The following is a 22,934-nucleotide window of genomic DNA, read 5'->3' as shown; positions in this document are numbered from 1 at the left end:
GGAAGGAAGGAAGGAAGGAAGGAAGGAAGGAAGGAAGGAAGGAAGGAAGGAAGGAAGGAAGGTTGGCTAGACTTACAAGTTGCTATTATTTTGATAATTATCTAATGGAAAAAATTAATGCATTTTCAGCCTCAGAGTAATTGCTCAGTGTATTTCACAGAATCAGAATCACAGAATGGGTAAGGCTGGAAGGGGCAACCAGAAGTCCTCATTTAGATGCCTTGTAAGAAAGAGACATCAGGAAAAATAAGTAACATGCTGAGCCAAAAATTAACTTTGTTTGGGATTTGAGTTTATTGGAGAATCTGAGAATATGAACACCTAAATCTCATTGCAACATATTTGAGGTATTGATCATAGGCTTGTTGAAAATTGAGAGCTGTAATTCTAATCCTCCTCTTAAATCACAGAATTATAGAATGGCTTGAGTTGGAAGGGGCCTCTAAAATCATCTAGTTGCCATCTCCCTGCATGAACAGGGACACCTTCCACTAAATCAGGTTTCTCAGAAGCCCCATCCAACCCAGCCTTGGATAGCCTTAATGGATAGTTTTCCTCAAGATTCAACAATTTTAGAAGACCTTTTTGGTTTGGGTGTTTTTTACTATGAACTAACCTGTGCCTCTTGTGTTAAAACCAGCTCTATCAACTGGCCAAAATACTGGGCAATGGTTGTGAGTGTTTCATTAACACAAGATTTCATGGACTTCAGAATCTCTTTATCTTCTGTCTGTAAGCACCTGAAAAGAAAGAGATGGGAAAGGTATGAAGGAAAAAAAGATGTAACAGACCTGATTGTCAGAGGTGAGGCCTATGTTAATCACAGGATATAACTGGAATTCAGCTGTTCACAGGAGTTTGTGTCATTAGCATCATTCCAGACTTCAATCAAAGCTTTGTCTACACAGAGTAAATATACCATGAAAGGATAACAGTGGACACTACTGAATAATTTTGGGATGACAATTTACCTCACAGACTGCAGGCCAAATTTTGCTGCAGATGCTGTGTGTTTATACAGTGCAATATTGCTCTTTTCCTCTTATGCTGAAAGTTTCACTCTTGGGTGCTTGCATTTCAACTGCAGCTGTGCATATCCACCCATCTTTCATGATCAATGAAGGGCTTTTAGTAATTTTCTTTTCTTTACCTTCTTTGTCATAGTTTAATGATAGCAGGATAAGGATGAAGAAAGAAATGTGTGCCCAGATGAATTAAACAGCATAATCAAAAATTGAATTTAGCCCTCCATACGGAAAGATACCTTTACAGAGTTGGTACAGTTATCCTGTAACCCGTGATGTTTGGCTATAATTGAAGAAATGAGATGAAGATGGAAAACTTTATATAATTCAAATAAAATAATGAATACTTCCTCACAGAAACACATTAATTTGTATTGTCCACCCAGGTAGGCCACTGTAATGAAGATACAGTTTGGAGGATCAGCCTCTCTACCTACACACAGGTCACCCTTTGAGCTTCATCTGTCTGTCAGCCACCTATATAATTTTTTTATCAAAATGACAAGAAGGGAGAGGGCTGACTTGGGACAGACAATTTGAGATTGAAGCTCATTATTAAATCAATGTGTCTCATAGCGGAATATAAAACACAAAGTGAGTGGTGTGGGTTTGCCAAAAAGAAATAGTTCTCAAAAAAATGTTATTTCCTGATAATTGGATCTTTTTTTTTCCCTGATGATATCTCCAAAACAGATTGACTTGCACAATGTTTAAAGTAAAGCAAAACAGAGTGATTGAACTGTGCTGGAGGAAATGGGCAACTTATGTAAAAAGTGGAAATAGAATGAGAAGAATTACAGAGATTTTTGTTTTCCAGTCTCAGCATTCCAGGGTGCAGGGAGATGAATAAACATATACTTACATTTTAAAGGAATGTATCTTTACTTTGGTTTGATTTCCAATGCATGGATGTGCTCATACAGGAACACGTAGTACGAGCCTCAAACCCCAAGTTTTCACACCAGCTGAGATCCCAACTCCACAGAACTAGAAGGGAACTTTGTCACTGATATCTGTCACAGCCAGACTTTCTCCCTTGATGTCTAAAAGTCCTGAAAAATCCACTTGCATGCAGCCTTGCACCTATGTCAGACTCTTTGTGCAACAGCAGATCCCATCTTTCATTAGGATGCCGTTTAGATAAAAGCAACTCACTTCATGCACTGGAGATTTAGACATTTAGACATTAGACAACATTTAGAAAGCCTTGCAGCAGCACAGCAGCCTAGTTCAAAAAATTAAGGGTGCCTATGAATTTGTGCTTCTCATTAGAAGTTCTACAACATAATAAAACACCAAAATTAATGTTTCAGCTACAAAATTTAAGTTACCTTTCTGTGAATGCTGTAAATTCTGAACACTTGTCTATTAAAAGCTTTTCAAGCTGCAGAGAGAGCAAGATAAAGTGGTTTTAAAGTTATATCCATACACACAATTGCTTTACAAAAATAAATAATCCTTGTTTGTTAATCTAAAACCCTCTCAAAACATAATATTTCATATGATCACCCTTCATCTACTTTTCTGACTAAAACAGGTAGAGATAAAACCGAGGTTAACAAAAAAGTATAATTTTCTGTATTTTAAATGCAAAGGAACTCAGAGGTGGGGTGCTAAAATACTTAGTCCTCAAAAGCAAAACATTTTTTCCATGCAATTTGTCAACATTATTAACATTCAGAACAGCTGACGATAAAATAGGATCCAAAGTAAGTCAAGAATATTTCCATTGGTAAAAAGGGATTGGAAAGTCTTAACCCGGGGACCAGTATCAGTATGCAAGAATTTTTGACAGACTGTTTAAAGCAAATTTTATTTTTTACAATAAAATAAAAACTCATAAAGTGAGAGAAACATGACATCACAGCTAAGGCATCTTCTCACCTGGTGCATTTCTTCTGAAGAGCTCCTGGTGAAGGTGTTGTACTCGTTCACCATGGAACGCACGTGGCAGTTGACTCTCACCGTCATGCTGTGCACCCTCTGCCACCTGTTCTTCTCCAGCTTCTGAGCAATCCTGCTCAGCTCAGTGCTGATGATCCAAGCTCTCTTCAGCAGAAGCTGCAAGTTATCACAAGTGCTGTGCTGTGAGGAAAGGATGAGTTCATTTTGCTCGTCCTTCTCAATGCTGATGGGCTTGGACTGGAGAATGCACATACATTCACAGTCTGTCATCAGCTTCAGGTCTTCCATCCATCGCTGAACAGAGTCCACCTGGATTAGGTGCAGGCTGGAAGGCAAAGAAGGAGAGGGAAGAATGAGGAAAAGCAAAACAACCTTAGAATAACCACCAGTAGCACCATACACCTGCACTCACTACTAGGTTGCAATTGGTTGACAAAAGGCAAATAATTGAACAAACAGCTTGCTTGCAGTAACACAGTGACACATTTAGCTTTTCACTCCAAAAGCAAGTTCTGGATTTCTAATCCCTTTTACACCACATACTCTGCTATAAAATGATATCTGAAAAATCAGTGGATATTAGAGATAAGTAAAAAGAAGTTTTGATTATGTTTTTTGGGGAAAATGTTTCTTGTACATTCCAAGTTTAAGATGGGAGAAGGAGCAAAGTTATTTATGTTTGTTTATGGGACTATCAGGTTTTTCTAGACACTTGGCCTATCAAGTGCTTAAAATAAAATTTTACCTTTCAGCATCTCTCCAAAGCCCTTCCAAACTTACACAGCTGAACCAAGACACTGAACAATACTGCCAGCAACATCTATTTGTTCCATGTCACAATCCCTTAAATTTCAGCTGGATTCTATTTCCTGACCAGACCTTTACCTTCCCCCTTATTTCTCACTGCTCTCTGTACAGTTTGCACACAGACTTCCAAAGCACATTTTTTACACTACAACAAATATGATGTGAACCAGTAGGGCTGAAAAGCTCCTTGACAAGTGTAGCCTGACACAAGGGCAGTGAGCCTGCACTTTGTGTCCTTGCACCCTCCAGCCAGTAAAATGTGCTACATGAAGCAGAAGTTGCACGGATTCTGAGCTCGTTTTTTGAGGGATCACAAATTTCATAGTCTTGAAATTTTTTTTCTTATAGCCTAAATTTTTTTCTTATAAGGCACCAGATCCTAATAAAAATGCCTTAATTTTCACCCAAACCACACTAAAGTTTTCCAAAGAATTGAAAATGAAAGGTAGAATTAGATCAAGTGAAAACAAGAGAAAATGGATTTAAATATTTTTTTCTGGCTAATATTAGTATCCTACAGTTAATATGACAGTGTAATAGATTGCTGTCTACCTTCTGTCAACCTTTCCAATCTACATGTTCAGATTTCATGATGCTATACCAGAAAGGGCCAAAAGAAAGTTTGTATTATAGACCTTATTCTTTTAATTCAGATGCTGATTAATTGCAACTCAGCAACACAGCAGTAACGTTCTGTGCTGTTATACAAGCCATACTGCTAGAACAAAATCTGCAATTACATTAGCTAAGGAGGACCAGGTGGAAGCCTTTTTCAATTCTTGTGCTTCCATTTATACAGTGAGCACCAGCTGAACTCAAGAAATCTCCTGCCAGATCCGACCAGTAATATTCCATAAATAAACAAAATGCATTTGCATACACAGGAAAAGGAGGCTCACCTCAAATATTGTTTCATGTAAATTGACAACAAACAAGATACAAGAGATCAGTTTCATTGATCCAATCTCCCTTTTCACAATATATGATGAAACTACTTTTAATTTTGAACTTTGCAGGCTATTGCTATTTAAGGTCTTTATTTCACTCAGCTCTGAATATTGTGTAATTGCATTTCATGATCGATTGAGGCCCACTTTCTTCTTGCTATGTGTAGTCTCCTTATTGCCTTTTTGGATCTGAAGCAAGGTTTCCTAATAAACAAAAACAACAACTTTAGAAGTTTGAGACCATGATTTATAACCATGTGCATAGTTTGCATGCAGAACAGGATAAACTCATTTGACACAGAGTAATGTATCTTTCATTTCCAAAGTGCACTGGGACAATTAATTAAATCTCTGTTTAGTAAGTAGAAATAAACTTCTACATTATAAATTCACATGGACAAAAAACTAGAATAGAAAGTTAGTGAGGAAAAAAAATGAAAAAATAAACAACAAAAATGTAATTTGTATTTCCTTTAGTCCCAAAAGCCATTCTACACTCTAAGGAGAAAAGAAAGGTAATAAGAATTGTACAAGGAAAAAAAAAAAAAGAAAAAGAAAAAGCATAGATGTTAAAGAAACTCTCCTTGTTTGCTTCTATTCCTACTAATTGCCAGAAGTACAACTGTAGAATGTAGGATATTCTTTCACTAAAACTTAGTATTCCTTAACTGACAACAAGAGCAAAAAATAATACCATTAATCTCCTTCTAGAGGGCCAGAAACAGAAACCAGGACCAGAAACCGGACAGAACAGAAACAGGACCAGACAGAAAACTTCCCCTGCTAAATATGTCAGCTTTTCTGACACATTGTCCTTTAAATTAGACACACATCATTATCACTTGAATGAAATACATAAATAATTCACCTTCATCCAAATCTCACTGGAGATTATTTAGAAAAAAATTTCTTGAGCATTCTGCAGATGAATTTGTAGGCTCATTTTTTACATATTAAATGAGAAAAGCAAAAAAAAAGTATGATCAGCCCTAATTAGCTATTAAGAATCATATTCCAGATGGTATTTACTGAATTAAAAAAAAAAAGTTGGAAATTTCCATTTTGTCTCCCCATTACTGAAAAAAAAATAAAAAATCTACGCCTACAAAATAAAAACAACCCTAATGGTTCAGGCAAAAAAACCAAACAAACTCTGTTTAGCCCATTATCCTGGTCCCAACATGCCCATTAGGAGATGCATAAGGAAAGATTATAAGAAGTGTGGCAAGAGCTGAGCAACCCCTCCTTCCCATCTTCTAGCAATTAGTGGTTTAGGAACTTCCTCAGCCAGAAGTTGTGTCTGAGTAGGATGCTTTTACAATTCATGAAACAAAAGTAGCCATTAATCCCTTTTTGAACTCAGTTAAACTTTTGGCCTTTGCAACATCTAGTGGCAGTGTCTCACATTGTTTATTGTTTTGTAGGAAAAAGTGTTTCTTATTGTTTATTTTAAACTTGCTGCCTGGAGATCTGTACACAGTTTAGTTGCTATATTCTGAGATTCTGCAAATGAAATTATGGTTCTGTATACACCCTCGTCATGCAATTCATTATTTTGTTTGCTCTATCCCATCTTCTCTATGTTATCTTATTTCCATGGTATAGAAACTCAGTCTATCTAGTCTGTCCCCTTATAGACAGTATTCCAACCTTCTGATCATTCACTTACTTTTCAAAAAGCTTTTTTGTAGTTTCCCTATATCCCAAGATGTCATGGGGAAACCAGGACACGATATACAAGATTCGGGTAAATTTATACATTTGAAGCACATCTTCTGGACAGTCCCTATTTTCCAACAATTCTTAAATTTCTTTCTTTTTTTTACTAAAGTGTTTTCCAGAGAGCTGTTTCATTTTTACCTTTCTGAAAATACACTTATTTTGATTTCAGAATTTTTTCCATGAGTGATAATACAAAATATAGAGTTCAATATACATGTGAAGAAAGAAATTGGGCTTCAGTTCCCTTTACCTCCTCACATGTACTACTTTATGTTCATTAACACATAATTTCTTCTAGCATTTTACAGTCTCATATTGTCCTGCTTTTATAACTATTTTTCAGGTCATTAAATACATTAAACAAGATTTTCTCAAGCATAAGAGACCTTACTTCTGTGATTTCCCACAGTTCTAATTTGGCAAAAGTATCTGGTAACTGGTTCAGACCCTTATGGTTATAGAGTTATAGAATCATTTAGGTTGGAAAAGACTTCTAACACCATCAGGTCCAACCATTAACCCAGCACTGCCAGGTCCATCACTTAACCCTGTCCTCAAGTGCCCCTTCTACACAGCTTTTAAATACCTCCAGCAATGGTGACTCAAACACTTCCATGAGGAGCCTATTCTAGTGCTTGACAACACTTTCAGTGAATAAATTTTCCCTAATTTTCAATATAAACCTCCCCTGGGTTTCTTTGGGGTCATTTCTTCTTGTCCTGTCTCTGGTTATTTGGGAGATCAGCCCCCACCTTGCTCCATCCTTTCAGGCAATAATAAAAAGAGACATGTTCCTCCTCAGCCTCCTCTCCAGGCTGAACACCCCCAGCTCCCTCAGCTGCTCCTCACAGGACTTGTGCTCCAGACCCTTCCCCAGCTCTGTTCCCTTCTCTGGACTCGCTCCAGCCCCTCAATGTTTTGCAGTGAGGGGCCCAGAACTGGGCACAGCACTCTAGGTGTGGCCTCACCAGTGCCCAGCACAGGGGACAATCCCTGCCCTGCTCCTGCTGGACATGATATTCATCCAAGCCATGAGCAGCCAGTTTCTCCAGCAGAATGCTGTGGGAAACAGTTTCAAGGTCTTTGCTGCAGTCCAGGCAGACAGACAAGAGCTACAGCCTTTCCTTCATCCACTAAGTGGGTCACCTTGTCAGAGGAGGTCAGGTTGGTCAAGCAGGACCCGCCTTTCCTGAACCCCTGTCTGATCCCCTTGTTGTCCAGGATGAGCTGCATGATGGTACCCAGGATGAGCTGCTCCATGACCTTCCCTGGCTCTGAGGTCAGGCTGACAGGCCTGTAGCTCCCTGGATGCACCTTTAGGCCCTACAGGAAGACAAGTGTCACACTGGCTAAAAAGCAGTCACCTGGGACCTTTCCATACAGAGAGACGTGCTGGTAAATGATGCAAAGTGGCCTGTCACTAGTGGACATGAAATAGAAGTGTGGATTCAGTCACAGCAGGCAGAGGTTTTCATCCAAAGAAGGCTTTATTTGGGGTTTCTCAGCCCCTTTTATAAGGTATTCTGATACAGGTTTAACATGATTGGTAAAGGAAACAACATCTCTCTTGTCCCATGGTGGAACAAGAGAAACACATTGAGGACATCTGTACACCACTGTTTTGGGAAACAAAAACCTATTTACATAAAACAGTCCTTGAGAGAAAACTGTTTCAAGAAACTTTCCCCTGGGAGCAGGTCAGCCACTGACAGGCTGAAAACTCTCTCAGACTCAGAAAATCATGTCCACAATGTCCCAGAGAGCACCTCTACCTGGACCCTCAGTACCCTTTGGAAGATCCCATCCTGTAGACTTTTGCAATCATTTCCCTTTGGAATATGGGGGCTTCATTCTGTTCCCTGCCCCTATCTTCCATCTCAGGGGGCTGAGAATCTCTAGAACAGCTGGTCATACTATTAAAGACTGAGGCAAGAAGGCATTGGATAACCTGAGCCTTTTCTCATCCTCTGTCACCATGTTTTCCCCCCACGTCCAATAAAGGGGGGAAGTCCTAAGTCCTAAGTCCTCCTTAGTCCCATTTTTGTTGACAATGTATTTATAGAAACATTTCTTATTGTTTTTTACAGCAGTAGCCAGATTAATTGTGGTTGGGCTTTAGCTCTTCTAATTTTCCCCCTGAATAACCCCATGACATCCTTGTAGCTCTCACAAGTGGCTCTCTCTTTCTTCCAAAGGTGATAAAGTTGCCTTTTTTCCCTGAATTCCAGCCAAAGCTCTTTGTTCAGACAGGCCAGTCTTCTTCCCCACCAGCTCATATTTTGGCACGTGGGCACAGACTGCTCCTGTGCCTTTAGGATTTCCTTCTTTAAAGGAAGATGTATAGATATATAGGTGGATAGTAGTTACCCACTAGTTAAAATTATTGAATTTGGTACACTGTGCCATGTTGACAAAAAAGCAATTTATCTAGACCCTACATTATAAAAGCAGTATTAATGTAAAAATAGTTGTAAAAATAATTCAGTGCAAAAAGAAAATTCAAGAGGAAGTCTCCAACATTTCTTAAAAGTCATTCTGTTTTAATTGAGATTGTAAAGTATTTGACGCAGTTTTCAAGAGCACTCAAGTGAGCTTGAGTAACAAGCAATTTGAATACTCTGAATTCTAGTGTGCTTGCCAAAAAACATAGTCTTTTAAAAATTGTGTGATTTTGATCCTCTGGTGTCACTGGCTGAGACCAGCTTAGAGCAACAGCCTGTTAGAAGTGAGTTACTTCTAAAGATATTTGGACCTTGTTTAATACAAATGTTTCTGCACTACATACCACATTGCAGGTAAATTTCCTCCTGGGTAAAGACATTTAAAAATACTCCTATTTTAAATATCTAAGAAGAGACATATGATATTCAAAGCTCTCTTACCAGCATTTCTCTTTCCTCCCCTCACCCCCTTTTTTTTATTTTCCTGTTTTCTATCATCTCTTAACCAGTTTGTTAACTAACAAACTTCAAACTTCAAAAATTAAGATTTTTAGGATAGACAAGCTGGATTGATATCAAAATGATTGATCTCTCTCATGTTGGTGTTACATGAATACAAAAGTTGAGAGTTAATGACTGGATCACTTAAATCCCACATTTAAATGGGGGATTTAAAAATAAAAATAATGGGATTTAAAACTTCCAGCTTGAAGCACATACACTTCTGTTTTAAATTGCAAATGTTACCATGAAAAAGAGTTATATCTCCAATTTAGCACTGAGTTTCACTAAGTGCAAAAGTTGCATGTTTTATAACATTGTGTCAAAGTCAGAGCTGATCAATTCATGTGAATAATTCCAGCGGTCATATTTATAAAGTGTAAAGGCTTCTGCTCAGTCAAATTATGTTTTCAAGGCTTAGCCTTTTTATCCATTTTCACCTAATATGACAGATTTATTACAAGTCCTAAGGATAGCATTTAGTACTTCTTCCAGATAAGCCTACAGTGAAAGTCAATGCCAAATCTTACAACTGTGTACAAATTTATTATACTAATTAGTGGTAGGTAATTAATTTGCAACAAACAACTCATTGAATGAATTTAGCCCCCTCTTTGAACATAAATAGTCTCTAATTTTTTTCTTATTCAACTTTTCAGAATTATTCATGGCTATGCAATATAGCCAGGGCCAATTTCTACATCAATACAATGGTCAGCAGAACTCAACTCTCAGTAGAAGGAGAGAGTGAAGAGCCATAGAGACAGTGCTCATTTATCTTCCATTGTTTTCCATGATATTCATCACATAAAAGAGCCCTGTAGATACATGATATTGTATTTGCACTGATTTTGGCAAAATTTTGTAGGGCTAGCTGGAGAGATAGCTTAAAATACACAGAGTAGCTTTAAGGTAGATAAGAATCAAATTCCTGTTTTTTAAGCGAGTGCACTTACTGTGTAGATCATTCCTAAGGTAATAGAATCCTACAAATATTTAGGTTTTGTACTTGATGCAGCAAGATAGAAGTACAGCCAGATGGTTTGCAGGGTATTCTCTTTTTTTCTCTTAATTTTACCTACTTCTTTTCCAATGGAACACTAGCAATCCAGCTTTGCTGTGGCAAAAGGTGATTTTAGTATGAATTATTGAAACCTTTAGAACACATGGATGAAAGCTAGTTTCTAGGTTTTAAAAAAGTTAACAGGCTGTATTGAAATGTTTTTTTTTTTTTTTTTTTAAATTTGCCTCAATGATAACTCAATTGTTACAGTTACCAAAGTCTAACCACTTTTCCAAATTAAGTTAGTAATGGATAATGCAGAATTACTCAAAGATCACCTTTGTAGAAAAGTCTGTAAAGAAAGAAAAAACACAGTAACACACAATAAAAAGCGAAAACAGAGTAAGAGTAATCACTTGTAATATATAAGGTATGATGTGTGAACTTACAGTTGTTTCATCAGATCTCTTTTAAAGGCCATAGAAATATTTTAGTGTTAAACACTGCACCAGTGTTCTCCTCAGATCTTTATGTTTTTCTGAGAAATCCTCACTGTTAGTTGTTCCTCTAAAAATGTCTGCAAATATTATACCAGCCCAGAATTGCTGGCACACTGCAGAACTTAAGGAAATCACTCTGTAAAATCACAGACTAACTAAGCTTGCTGATTAGTTTATGTTAAGTCTGGGATACACTTATCATATATTAATTTTCTGTACATGGGAATAGTTTAAGTAGGTCCAGTCCTATTCATCTTCCACCAGCTGAAGGGATACCGAGACACTGTTCAAGCTGGTTTTGAGGAGCTTTACCTCCTGCCTAGCACATTAAATTGCTAAAACAGTAATTATCTTAACAAACACACAAGCCACTGAGCTCACAGAAGTTAAAGACCGCAGTAAAATAATATCATTTCCTGAGAGAAAGGAGGAAAATGCAAAAAAGCCCCACTATCAGCAAGATAATGACATTATAATTGGCCTCTTTTCAGGCAAAGATGAATAAAGAGCATGTTAATAATGCCACAAAGATTACCAACCAAGATATGACTGTTGAATTCATATTTGTATAGTATCATTACTTCATACTAACAATGAATAAATATTATTGCATTTACAATGTTATTATAAGATAGTAAACCAAGGAAAGTTTTCCAAACCACTAAATATGTTGAACCCTGTGATACTGGCATATTCAGATTTAACAAACTGTTACAGACTCACATCAGACCTACTGAGCTTTGATCCAACTTAAGGAATCCACCAGATTTAGAAACAGGCAATTTTAGCCACTCTAAAATTTGGACATAAGGGATGGGGCAACAAATAATCTGCTGGATTGTGAAGGACATTGGTTCTTTTGTTCAGTATGTTACCTGATGATTTGTAACAAACTGTTCTCCAGTACACAGACAAAAGTAGTGCTGAAGATGAAAGATCCTACAACTCAATCTGTTTGCAAATGACAGCAACAGTTACAGTTTTCCTGACAGATGAGGTAGCAGAACTGAGAGATCTTAGCTTTGTGCACAATGGCAAAATCCATGACTTTTGACTTCATTTAGCCCAAAGTAAGAAAAATATGCCTCATGGAACATTGCATGACAGATCTACTCAGAACTTCTGCACAGATTCTTCCAGGAGTTTGAAATCTGACATGGTGACTGAAGCACGTTGATAATCTTGAAAGGATGTTGCCCTCAGCACACATTTAAATTGCAGATCCCCGAGTACACACCCAGTTCTCTCTCCCATAAATAACAGGGCATGTTTCCTGCATTGTGAAGACTGAAGAAGTCCAGCAACAGGAGAGAAAGTGCTCGAGACAGCTCATCCTGGTTTGCTGCTTCCCCGTGCTCAGGCTACCCTTGTAATTGAAGGGGACAATATTCCTCATGGCCTTACAAGAACAATATGCTGCAAGAGAGAGACACCTGGCAGGGAGGAGGAACTAGAAATGAAAGTGAAAAGGAGAAAAACAACACTGGACATAATTTGGGGCCACAGGCAGTGAAAGTGCTCAGACACAATCACAAGCAATGACTAATTTGGAGACTAACATGAGAGTCCATGAAAATAGCACTAGTGCCTCATTGAACATTGTTTTTTTCTTCCTCCAAATCTGCCTTAATTTGTAGTTTAATAACAAAAACTACAGCTCTCTGTGCGTTATTCAAAGGAGTTATGACATGCATTATGAGCAGCAGCATTAGCCTTTCACCTTCTACTATTTACTCATTTAAGGTCTTAACCCTACTGATTAAGTAAAGCCTGGATTACTTAATGAAGGGAGCAACAAGCATTTTACAGGGAGATATGAGATCAGTATCACTCAGGAGACTAGAGAAATTTGGAGACCCTTGTTCACATCTATTACACAGCAGCTCCAGCTAAAACTGTCAAAAAAAGGGTGAGAAAAGCCTGATGCTGGCTTTCCTAAGATTCCCATCAGAATATTAACCCTTCAACAGAAATTTAAAAGACTGAAAGTAGTAACACAGTGTCAGAAATACTGGAATGAGTTGGCAAAAATACTTTAGGTGGTCTCATTCAAATAAGAAAGCAGTTTTCTATTAAAAAAAAATAAATCAATATTTGTGCACAGGTTTATATATTTCTGTAGAAGTAAAAAGATGGAAAAGGAAATCTTATGCCATCAAACCTACACGTCTGATACTAGAAGCAACCAGATCTGACAATTTGCTCATAAATGGCTTAAAAATCACTCTAAAAATAGAGGGCTCAAATATGTACTATTAAATGGCTATTCTAGAATCATAGTGGAAGTTTGGTTGGAAGTTTTTTATTTTTAATCTGAATTTCTTAAAAGCCAGTTCATTCCCATTTGGTTTCATCTTTCCTTTTAAATACGATTTTATCTTTGAATGCATTTCTAGAAAGCAAACACATGTTCCCAGCTTCTAATTTGCAAGACTTGACAAGCAAAATTCTTCAGATTCCTTTTATGAAACTATATAGTTTCTAGGCCCCTGCTTTGAATAGATTTGTAGTCCCTGTGAAATTATTTTTTTTACTGAAAGACCTGATATCATGTCTGATATCAAAACAAAGTCTAACAGTAATTTTGAGTGATATCAGAACAACCTTAGCTCCAGCAGAAATCTCATTTCATACAGTCCAGGACTGAGATTCCTGCTTTCATCACCACATCTTACTGGCAAAGGCAGTCACAGTCATCTCAATCAACCAGCATATGTAGGTCCTTCTCCTATTTTTTTTTTTCCATAGAATAAACTACAGGTTGTTGCAGGCTTTCTAGTTCCCAACCCCCAAATGCATACCACTGAGATTTCAATTACTCTCCCCCTTTTTGTCAATACTTAAAATCCACTCCTAATTCTCTACTTTCAAAAGTACCCTTTGTCATTACTGCTTTGTCTAATCACTAGTTTCATGCATTTAATAGTAAATACCATGTATATAATCACTGAACTTCCTTTGTTCAGAGGGAAAGGGATAAAGTAATGTTATTTGCCCTAGAGAATGATAGATTATTCATTACTGTGCATCTTTGGTAGGTTCATGTATTGGCATCTCATTTCCAGTTTTGTTCTAAATCTTTAACTACTCCTAACTAGAAGGTCTTCCTTTTCCTTTCCAATTCAATCTTATTCCACCCTTTCTCACTTCTTACATACAAACATTTAATTCTGCTATTTTACACTTGGAATCACTATAAAATTTTTTTATTAAGTTCAGCAGCCTAAATAGAGTATTTTTCCTGCCTTTTGTATATTATGCTTTGCTTCTATCTCAAACACACGTCCTTCTCTTTCCATTCACTTTACAGAGCCAAAACTATGTGGTTAGTGTTCCTGGCTGCATTTCATTTTCCTGTGTGCAGATGTTGAACCTGAAAGCCAGGGTAACTGAAGGTTTAAATGCAAACAAAGTAGATTCAATAATTACAACCAACATGAAAAGCCAAACTCACCGTATCTGCATTTCAAGCCACCTCTAAAAACAAAGACTCAGGCTGTACTATCACTTTTTCCATCATGCTTTGCTCATGATGGCATTGTGCTTTATCATAAAACATTTTGAGGTAAAAATGTTTTCACAAGAGAGTTCAGTGTTTTTCTGCTGAAAATGGGAATTCTGAGCCACCTTGCTATAAAGCATATTTTTCTGGAACACCTGAAATGTAATATGGCATCGGCTTCTGGGTGATAATCATAGATACCTGAGGGTTGTAACATAAACAGTAAATGTGAACCACCAACTTAAAATGGGAAGAAGAAATGTAGTTTCAACACTCCTTAAAACTGAAATTAAATTTCATCTCTGTCTTCAGTGGAATTTGGATGAGGCTTGGGTATGAGGCACTCATGATTCTTTTGACAAATGCTTAAAGCAAATTCCCCAAGGGAAAGAATCAAGGGTAAAGAATTTTGAGAACAACATAATTCCACACTGGAACTGAGAAGAGATGAGCAACCGACTGAAAATTAATGGAGAATGTTCTTGGGAACCCAATGGCTTAGCATCATCTCGAAGTAAAAAAAAAAATCAGCGCCAGAATCTGTGCTTCCCTGGGATACCAGGATTCAGCAACTCTAGGATTCCGTGACCCTGGAACCCCACCAGTCTAGGACTGTGTCCAGGGCAACAAGAGAAGGTTGGTGCCGGAGGAAGGTGCTGCACCCACTGTTCAGAGGCACCTGCTGGTAAGTGACCTTCTGCCAGCCCCTCGGGTTCTGTCAATGCATCTCCAACATCTCTAGGCCTTCAGCAGCAGAGGGAGAGCCTGACAAACTGACAGACCCTCTCTTTTGAGATTTAAAACTCATGTGAACAAGTGATAGCATGTGAGTTCCATAGCAGCAGTTCCTTCACGGCACTTTATCGCTCCCAGCAGAGGGTACTGCTGTATCCAACCTGCCCTGAGCCACCCTGAGGCCTGAGAGGAGCTGGGCAATGTCTCCCTCATCGGCCTGCAACCAGCTTGTTAGGCCTCTCCTCTCCTCCTCCTGCTCGGGGGACATTATTTCCTCTTTCATCTAAAATTCTGGATTTTTCCCTCTTTAAACACAGCCATTTCTGTTCTGTCTCCCTGTGGGTCACACCTTCCTCACCTTCCCCCTCAGCACATGCTGATGGACCCTCTTCGGGCAGCTGAGTTTGGAGTTTACAGCAACAGGCACGCACTGAGGAGTGCCTCTGGCCTTCAGCTTTTTTTCAGGGCTAGGAAGGATGCAAAAGTTTTATTCCAGTGTGAAGCTTCTTTTTCTTTTGAGAATCTGAATCTTGGGTTACACTCTTTCTCTTTCAAAGAAGGAACTGCCATGGGAGTCTTCTGGGTGCTCCTTTTGCTGATGGCAGCTGTTGACATCAACCAGCTGCTCCTCACTGAAGGGAAGGGAATTGTTTGTTAGAAGGAAAGAAGAGAAGAAATCCATCAGAGGCTGAAGGAGAAGGAGGCGAGCGTTTGCCTGCTGTACTCACACTTGAAGAAGGAAATTTCAGACCTAGGAGCCAGGCAGGAGGCTCTGACAAAACCTGCATTGGCACTGGAGAAAAACATCCAAGAGTGCATAGGCAAAGTCCTTTTCTTGGCTGTCATCACACTGCTCAGGTTCTGGGGATAGCATTTGCAGGAAGTCACTTGTCAGCACACTGCAGAAGAGACTGACACAGTATTTCTGGGGAAAGCATGGAAAGGAGTGGCCTTCCCTGCCAACACCCTTTGTGCTCACTAGGGGCATTCACATCCACGTGGGCAGAACTGTAGCAAATCTCTGTTTAGTTAAAAGGAGACTGGATCCATTACATTTGAAATTACTTTGGTCCACTGACAGAAAATTTGTGCTTTAATGTATTAAGAATCTTCTCTATTTTGTATCGATTGTTATAAATCCTAGAGCTCCATTAATGAAATAAAACAGATTAAAGCAAAGGAATAAACGAAATAAGCAGAAAAAATGGAATTGTTTGCTTGCAACCAAGCGACTTCATTTCATCTTTTGACTCTGGCATTTTCCTTGCAATGTGCATTACTGTTACAGGCCAAACTACAAACACCATAGAAATTGAGACCACCTTTGCAAAACAATACTATGGATGTGCAGCACAACTTTACTATGCTAGATGGATGAGAACTTAGAGGAAGATTGTTCAGAAAGAGGCAACAGATATTTTGACTAGAAATAAGGGAAAAATTAGTTTAGCACTGTTTCCTCCAGCAATAATTCAGACAGAATTGTTTGTTTACAATGAAGTCTTCTACTGTCAATCCAATGCTGGAAAAATAGATAAAAAAGATTAGAAATATATAGAAATAAATCATTCCTAATTAATTTATGTTCATTCCTAAAATGAACATTAAATCTCAAAAACATACAAATTTAGGAAGGAATTGTAGGAAATACTTTCCTCAGTGGTATCAATGGATTTTCCTACTCTTTGCAATTAATTAAGGATTTCACTCCTTGAGTGTACTAATGGACATTCTAATGCATAGTGAATGCTTAGAACCTCCAGAGTTTGGAAGGTGCACCGTGGGATGCAAGAAAACACTGCCAAGGCATAGTGTAGGTTGTACATCTCTATAAACAAGGGAGAACTTGATAGAATTTTTTCCAGCTTTGATTTCTTTCCATTCCAAAAGCAATGCTCTTCACAGAATTAATTTTTCAAGAACAAATACAACACACGTGATGTGGAATGTGCATAAGCAATGAGTATTGCACCAAGGTGGCCAGAATGGTGTGAGAACCACCACCCAACATTGAGACACCCAGGCAAATCTGTTTTTCCCATGGGTCTGGACTGACCATGCAGGTTCAGTAACATAATATACTCTTCCCACCACGTTTTCTGAGTAACTCTTGTTTAAGGTTGTAAGCTTTGTGCTTTATTTCATATCAGAAAGAAAAATGCAGTATTTTTCTCTTTTTGCCCTACTTGTCTATACAGACATGATGGGAAGCTGTACACAACCAGACTTTAATTTACTGAATTTCTTGTGTGGCTTTCCAGCCACAATGATGTTACTCAGAGCAGAAGACCAATCTAGTGGATACATTCAAGCAGAAATTTCAAAAGTAGAGCTCTACTCTTTGCTTTCCTACCCATACTCTGAGAAGTTTTATTACCTCCTGCCATCCTTCTCTCTGGCTAAACTCTCTTTGCTTAGCCTAAGTGACACTTCCTCGGTTTTGCACTGAGCATTGCACGGTGTTCTGATCTTGATTGGAGCTTCCAGATGCTACTGTAACACAATGGTGAAGAAGAGCAAAAAAACTAAAGTTTTTCCAAGCAAGAAACTCTAAGAAGAGTTCTGAGAGCCAAATAGGAAAAGCAAAAAGGAAATGAATGGTTATTTTTACTACCATAGAGTTGCTTTTGAATGGTGGACAACAGCTGAAGTGTGAAGAATGCCTGAACTAGAACACTCTCATTAAAATATAAAATCCAAAGCAATTGGATTCCAAGACCTGAAATAGACAAGAGGTCAGGAGGGTCCTTCACAAGACTGAATGAGGTGAAGAAACAAACACAGCCTGGTTTCCTGGCAAAAGTAAAGATGAGTGGGTTAGAAATCCCACAGATTTCTCATTCCTGGGAAATAATTCATTAGCCAGGACTTTTCACCTCACTGCTGTTCACATCAACTGATGTAATATCAAGTGTAAAAAGAGGAGCAAGGGAGCAAATCTGGCTGCCAAGAGCCCCATTGCACAGGTGTCAATCTCACCTTCACAAGGGAGCAAGTGAAAAGAATTACAAACCCCTGAGGACAGAACCGAGTGGCTTTTACACAGACTGAGAGAATATTACAAATGATGACAAAAAGAAAAGACACAATAAGAATTCCTTCTTTTCCCCCCTTCTTAGTGAGTAGAAGGAAGCAGAATACCTATTTATTCCTCTTCATTTAGCAAGAGCAGGGTTTGGATCACTGTCAGCGAATCTCTGGCACAAATGAGCTATCCATGATTCAAAAGGGCATGCAGGCTCCACATTCTGCAGTGCATTAAAAACAGAATAATGTTGTTTCCCAAAAAACAAAACCCAAAACAAAACTCAAAAAACCCAACATCATTCTGGTATTATTGCTCAAAAATAAGCCAATTATCCCTCCTTAATTATTTATTTAACAATAATAAATGCTTAGTGGCCATCAAAGAACCTGGAAAACAGCTATCAGGATGTAAAAGTGTAGTCAACACCACTGTTTTGCAATAATACATTCCAGATTCAATTAATTGGCCTCCAATTGTCACCAAATATGAATAAATGGATGCTTTATGGGAGAAGCCGTATTTTTCATTTAAAAAAAACAATGAAAGGATGAGAAGAACTAGGTTTTTGGCCTCTTATAATCCCTTATGATACCTCACAGCACATCAAACAAATTGGATTTGAAAATATATCAGAAATGAGAACAAGGAAATACTGCATCATATTAAGTCCATTATTGTCATCAGCTTTAGCTAAAGGAATTTATTTCATACAAATTACTGTGAGAATTTCCTCACAAATGGAAAAATACATGCATGAAACACACACAAAATAAAGCCACTTGTTCACTGAGTATTCTCTTATAGTTTCCCTTTTGCAGCGTGTATTATGAGAGTAAGGTCTTCTGAGGAAAAAAAAGCTCTGATTTGTCTGATTAAGAACTCTCTCTGCTGCCATCATGTAAACAGAAAATAAAATAACTGACTTCACTATATAGAGAAGCAAATAAAGTAGATGCAGTTTTCTATGTGATTTCTATGTTCTACTGTTATCTGAAGTGCAAGGATAAATCAATTTAACTTTATTAAAGACTTTTCATCACTTCATGTATTTTCAAAGCACCTGCTCAACAGCTTTTCAAGCTTAAATTCTCAAGCAAGATGTACTTTTCTGTAGCTGTCACTAACACAAAAAATTCAGGCAGCAATCTCGACACTAACTTGGCACATAGAGTGAGAGCGAAAAGATGTGTAATTTAGATTCCACTTCTCACCTGACACCTGTTCCTGGAAGGACTCAAACAACTTCCTGAAACCCAAATACTAAATTTAAAACAACTTGCAGGCTTAACACTGTGTATTTTGGACCATCTCTAACTCGGAGGGAAATGTAGTTTCTCTCTGTCTAGTGTCCCCCTCCCACAAAATTTTTATTTCACTAAATTCATTCTTAGACTGGACATTATCCAACTAAAAGAAAAGCAGCTGAACCTTCTTTCTGAATTCAGAAGACAAAATCTAATTATGCAATTCCTATCCGGGGAAAGATCCATCATTCCTCTTCAATATACTGCAGAAGTTAATAATTTGAATAGACACACTCTTCAAAAGGTACTGATAAGTATCTCTGATCGTCAAACCAAACAAGACAATGTCTCTGATTTCCTGCCTCTCACTACTGAAGGCAAAGACCACCCACTTCCAGTGGGCAGCAGAAAAGAAATACCAATGAACTTATTTAAGGCTGATCAGAAAACACGCATCGAAAAGTACCAAGAAATAATGAGCAAAACAAGAGCAGTTCACCACAATTTCACACTTTAAAGTTACATTCAATTCTCTATGCAGGACACAGGGGTGGAAGGGAATCCATGCTACATGCTGCAAACTTACTCCAGCTGGATTGGTACAAGTATCATTAAATATCTTCTGTCTGTATTTTGTCAGATGTGTACTGACAACAAAAGCTGTGTCCTTATGTTTTATGATTTCCCACCCTTTTTTACACCACTGCAACCCCAAAGACATCTGACCTGAACTTGGAAGTTTTGAGGGCTTGAGATATTCCAGACTGCCCTATTCAGGTCAAAGTCTCATAGTGAGGTTTTGAACAGCAATATTAATAAAAGTGTCATTGGTTCCATGAGACTGGAGAGGGATGAGACCATCCTCTTTCTCTAGCCATGAAATATCACCTTTGTATCACAGCACTATTGATCCATTAAATGGTTGGATTTTGCACCAAACATAACCTTACTGGAACTAGATTTTCTTGTATTTTACAGCTGCCTGGAATGATAGCTGGTGATAGCAGGAGTGAAATCATGACAGGGCACATGCAAATGAAGCCATTATGTTATTTGTGTCCATACACACACAATTGAAATCAAATGTTATGATACTTCACAAAAAAAAAAGTAACTACCAGATGCATGAGACTACAAACCCCATGCCAAAACTCTGTTTAATACATCAGATCTATAAGTGTCTGGCTGTTTTCTGAACAATTTTATTTCTTCTCTCTTTCTCTATCCCATTCTCCCCTCTCCTCCCCTTTTTTTAAAAATCAGCTCAGTTCTTATGTATCAGACTTAATTTGCAGTCCCAGTTAAGGGCACACCTATATGCATAAGTTAATACTGTGGGTTAATACCTGGCCATATATCTCCTCATTCAGATCACTAAGTTGTGTTTTTAACATATTTTAACTTCATATTTCATTTGCTAGGTATTTGCTGTTCCAACAATTTGTCTCATGCAATAAATTCTACTGGAACAATTTGCCTATCAATACATGTACACATATTTATCCAGAAAAATATTAGGGCATTTATAACGGATTTGGGCTCAAGTCCCTGCTTTGAGGGATGTTCTTACAGATAGAAACTCTCAGTGGAAGATCTTCCTCTGCGGGTTTCAAATTATTAAGTGGAACAAGTAAGAAATACCTTCATGCAGAGGTAAAGCTAACACATTTAAAATCACAGTTAATTTGCTCTGCAGCTTCAGCTTTGGGAAAAACAAATGCAATATATTGATAAGCAATCCTAGAAACCTTATTTCCCTTTTATTTAATTTGCAGACTTAAGATGTTGAGAAATAATCTCCTTGCACAGACGTACAATATTCACTTTCTAACTTCATATTTTCTGAAAACCAAAGAAAAGTTTCCCAAAAGAATGCTCTAGGTCACACTGGATAATCTCTGTGTCACTCTACCATTGGTTAGGATATCCTTTCATAATTTGTTTACACATGGGTCAGTAAACCACTTGTTATCCCTTGCACAGGTGCCTAAGAGTGACAGCATTCTGAGCTTTCAGCCTCCAAACAACCAGAGAAAAAAGCTTGGAGAATGGTGTTAAGGCAAATATCAGCAGCATTTTGCTGCCTATTAGCAAAAATCTTCACTATTTCTGACATAAAAGAATGCCTGAAATCCCAACATATCTTCTCTCATACAACTGCAGTAAATAAGCTCATCTGTACCACATTTATTTGATTGATGTAGAAAAGCCTCCTAACGAGCTTCAGGGATGTACACAGAGCTGTTAATGGGCTGTTTTCACCACTGATGCTCTGTGAAATATAAAACTAAACTCACTTCTAGTTATAGATTACTTAAGGACCTAAATTGAGAAGCAACACTGTTTTAATCTGGGGGCAAGAGTGATTGGAGGCTTTTTACAGGTTCAAATAAAACTAAGGTTAATATACCTGCAGGAAGCAGGTACAGTTCCTGTATCACATTTGTGAAATATTATGTGTGTTCCAGCATATCCATTTCCTCTTTCCTGATTCATTTAATGCTGAGGTGATCATATTTGCCAAAGGCATTTCTTCAGAGTATAAAACAGGTAGAGGTAGAAGAAAAGTGCAAAAGTTGGCCTTGCCTGGCCTTCATACAGGGCCTCTGTGTGAGCATTGTTTTACAACACGAGCCCAGGTCCAAGTGCAAGCACACATTGAGGGGGATCCAAATAAAATGCTGAAGAGGGGGAGAAAAAGTCATAAAACCCCCCAAGTTGTGTGGACTTCCAATTCCTAAAGGGAACCCACAAGAAAGATGGAGAAAGGCTATTTACAAGAGCACAACAGGATAAGGGGAACGGCTTCAAACTGAGAGTTTTAGATTAGATATTAGGAAAAAAATTCTTTACTGTGAGGGTGCTGAGGCACTGGCGCAGGTTTCCCAGAGAAGCTGTGGATGCCCCATCCCTGGAAGTGTTAAAAGCCAAGCTAGATGGAACTTTGAGCAACCTGGCCTAGTAGAACCTGTCCCTGTACAGGGGGTTGGAACTAGATCATCTTTAAGGTTCCTTCAAATTCAAGCCATTCTATGATTCCAACAGGGGCACAACCTCCCCCATAGCTTTGGCTTTCTTTGCAACCTGTCCCTGTAAGCAATTCGAAGAAAATCTCAGCTCAAGTGTGATTGTCAAAAGCATCATGTACACAAAGTGGAAAGAGCAATAATGCTAAAACATTTCATGAGACACACTAGAGAGAGAAAGTTATATGTAAAAAATAAGTTATAATCCTCAAAAAAGATGGATCATTGGAAAAAATGCCTACAAAAGACAGAAGTAAACAGAACATGGAGAAAGGCCATAAGTTTCTGAAATTTATGGAGCTCATTTTATGTCTTCCAAATGTAGTTTTAGGCTTCTTTCTGGAAAGGCAAAACCCTGAACAAGTTTGCTAAAAGAGTAAGTTCAAATAAAATTTTCTGTGCTTTTACACTATAACCAGTATATTAAATGTATGTCATATACATCCTTATTCAGTGTCAAATTAAAAAGGATAGACAAATGCTGACCTAAATTTCAATTGAAAGAACATCAGAACTGTCCAAAAACCTTCTGTGTTTCTCCCATAAAC

At 38.0% G+C, this 22,934-nt stretch overlaps 1 protein-coding gene across 2 annotated transcripts in view; it reads right to left on the bottom strand.

The window, feature by feature from the left end:
* The window catches only part of INSC (INSC spindle orientation adaptor protein), a 127,938-nt gene that overhangs the window by 53,428 nt on the left and 51,576 nt on the right, over window positions 1–22,934 (bottom strand). For both annotated transcript variants that reach the window (XM_015632342.3, XM_015632346.3), the window contains exons 3-5: window positions 2,910–3,255; window positions 2,357–2,409; window positions 617–740 (exon numbers count right to left, since the gene is read on the bottom strand). In XM_015632342.3, coding sequence (XP_015487828.1) covers window positions 617–740; window positions 2,357–2,409; window positions 2,910–3,255 — 523 coding nt within the window. The remainder of the gene's footprint in view (window positions 1–616; window positions 741–2,356; window positions 2,410–2,909; window positions 3,256–22,934) is intronic.

This window comes from Parus major, chromosome 5 (assembly GCF_001522545.3).
Source record: "Parus major isolate Abel chromosome 5, Parus_major1.1, whole genome shotgun sequence".
Taxonomy (NCBI): domain Eukaryota; kingdom Metazoa; phylum Chordata; class Aves; order Passeriformes; family Paridae; genus Parus; species Parus major.
This window is presented reverse-complemented; position numbering and strand designations above follow the sequence as displayed.